The 1,874-nt window shown below is 29.5% G+C and overlaps 1 protein-coding gene across 1 annotated transcript in view; it reads left to right on the top strand.

Annotated features, from left to right (window-relative positions):
* The first annotated feature begins 425 nt into the window (after positions 1–425).
* The window catches only part of LOC108573399 (glycine--tRNA ligase), a 3,859-nt gene continuing 2,410 nt past the window's right edge, over positions 426–1,874 (top strand). Inside the window, exons 1-2 of the mRNA XM_017935840.1 lie at positions 426–732; positions 973–1,871. Coding sequence (XP_017791329.1) covers positions 490–732; positions 973–1,871 — 1,142 coding nt within the window. The 5' untranslated portion in view covers positions 426–489. The remainder of the gene's footprint in view (positions 733–972; positions 1,872–1,874) is intronic.

Below are 1,874 nucleotides of genomic sequence, written 5' to 3'. Positions count from 1 at the left end.
AAAAAAATAAACTTATATTTGCGTACGCGCGTCATACTGTGTATTTTTTATTTTTTTTTCATTCTATACAATGTTATTTGTTTTGAAATATATTCTTTATGAAAAAATATAAGAATATCGTTATGGATAAGAAATGGTTTTTATTTATAGCATTGATGTTTTTGTATTATGATAACATAAAAGTAGTATCATACTACTTGTAAGTACATATATATTCTTTGTCTTCTACTTTTACTGAAATTACTTTATTCGAAATATATAAAGAATTGTTGACCCATTATTTAAAGAATATAAATTATGAATGATAATAAATTATGAAAGTTTAATTTTATTTTGTTCATTTTTATTTTACATGAAATCATTTTCAATTCTATCAAATGTGCCGCCAACAGTACTGTATTACTTAACACTGGCACCTTGTGATTGTCAAGTAACAGGCATCGAATCTGTGTATTTGTTAGACGATAAGGTGAAAAGTACATAAGGCGAATGCAGTACATTTCACGTAACTTATACTTTCTGTGTAGAGGAGCGTCTCAAGTAATATGTCAGCATATCGCAGTTAATAAACAATTATTCCGAAGATTTACTGTTACCGCTAGGTTAGCCGACTTCAGTCAGTGGGGTACGAATAAAAAAATTCGAAAAGTGAAAATATATATTACACAGGACATGTCAGATCCAAAGATTGAAGAAATCTTGTCACCTCTGCGACACAATGTTAAAGAACAAGTAAGTACCATATGGATATTCATTACTCATTCGTTAAGTGCACTTGCACGTGTAAGAGATTGTGATTCATTTCTATAATGAATGCTCGATTTTTATTATCATAAACGTTAATACATTATTGAATTTAAAAAATTTAATTTTGTATTATTCTTATATTATTGTTGAGTTTCTTCTTTATTTAATTTTCGTGAATTATATGCTAGTATTGTAATATCATTTTGTTATGTTTTATGATTAAAGGGAGACCATGTTCGAAAGCTTAAATCTGACAGAGCTCCAGAATTGGATATAAAAAAAGCAGTTGCTGAGCTTAAAATTCGAAAGAAATTATTGGAAGAAAAAGAGCTATATCTTTCAGAAGCAACAATGTTTGATAGAGCAAGAATGGAAGATCTTTTAAAACGTAGATTTTTCTTTGATCAATCTTTTGCAATTTATGGCGGAATTACTGGTCAATTTGACTTTGGCCCTATGGGTTGTGCATTAAAAACGAATTTGTTAAATGCATGGAGAAATTTCTTCGTGTTAGAAGAACAAATGTTAGAAGTAGATTGTTCTATTTTAACACCAGAACCTATACTTAAAGCATCTGGACATGTAGAAAGATTTGCAGACTTAATGGTGAAAGATGTTAAAACTGGAGAATGTTTCAGGTTAGATCACTTAATTAAATCATATTTAGAAAAAGTGATTAGTGATAAAAAATCTAATGAAAATACACGTTTGGAATGTAAAGATATTATAGTTAAACTGGATGGAATGACAAAAGATGAAATGGCTGCAGTTGTATCTAAATTCAGTATAAAATCCCCCATCTCTGGGAATGATTTAACAGAACCAATAGAATTTAATTTAATGTTTGCAACTCAGATTGGTCCTTCTGGAGTTGTGAAAGGATTTCTGAGACCAGAAACTGCACAGGGCATTTTTGTAAATTTTAAGAGGCTACTTGCCTTTAATCAAGAAAGATTGCCATTTGCAGCAGCTCAAATTGGAAATGCATTCCGTAATGAAATTTCTCCAAGATCTGGATTACTAAGAGTAAGGGAGTTTACTATGGCAGAAATAGAACATTTTTGTGATCCTAATGATAAAAATCATTCAAAATTTGAAACAGTTAAAGATTTAAGCATATTATTGTA

The sequence above is a fragment of the Habropoda laboriosa genome, unplaced genomic scaffold, assembly GCF_001263275.1.
Source record: "Habropoda laboriosa isolate 0110345459 unplaced genomic scaffold, ASM126327v1 scaffold92, whole genome shotgun sequence".
NCBI classification, from domain to species: domain Eukaryota; kingdom Metazoa; phylum Arthropoda; class Insecta; order Hymenoptera; family Apidae; genus Habropoda; species Habropoda laboriosa.
This window is presented reverse-complemented; position numbering and strand designations above follow the sequence as displayed.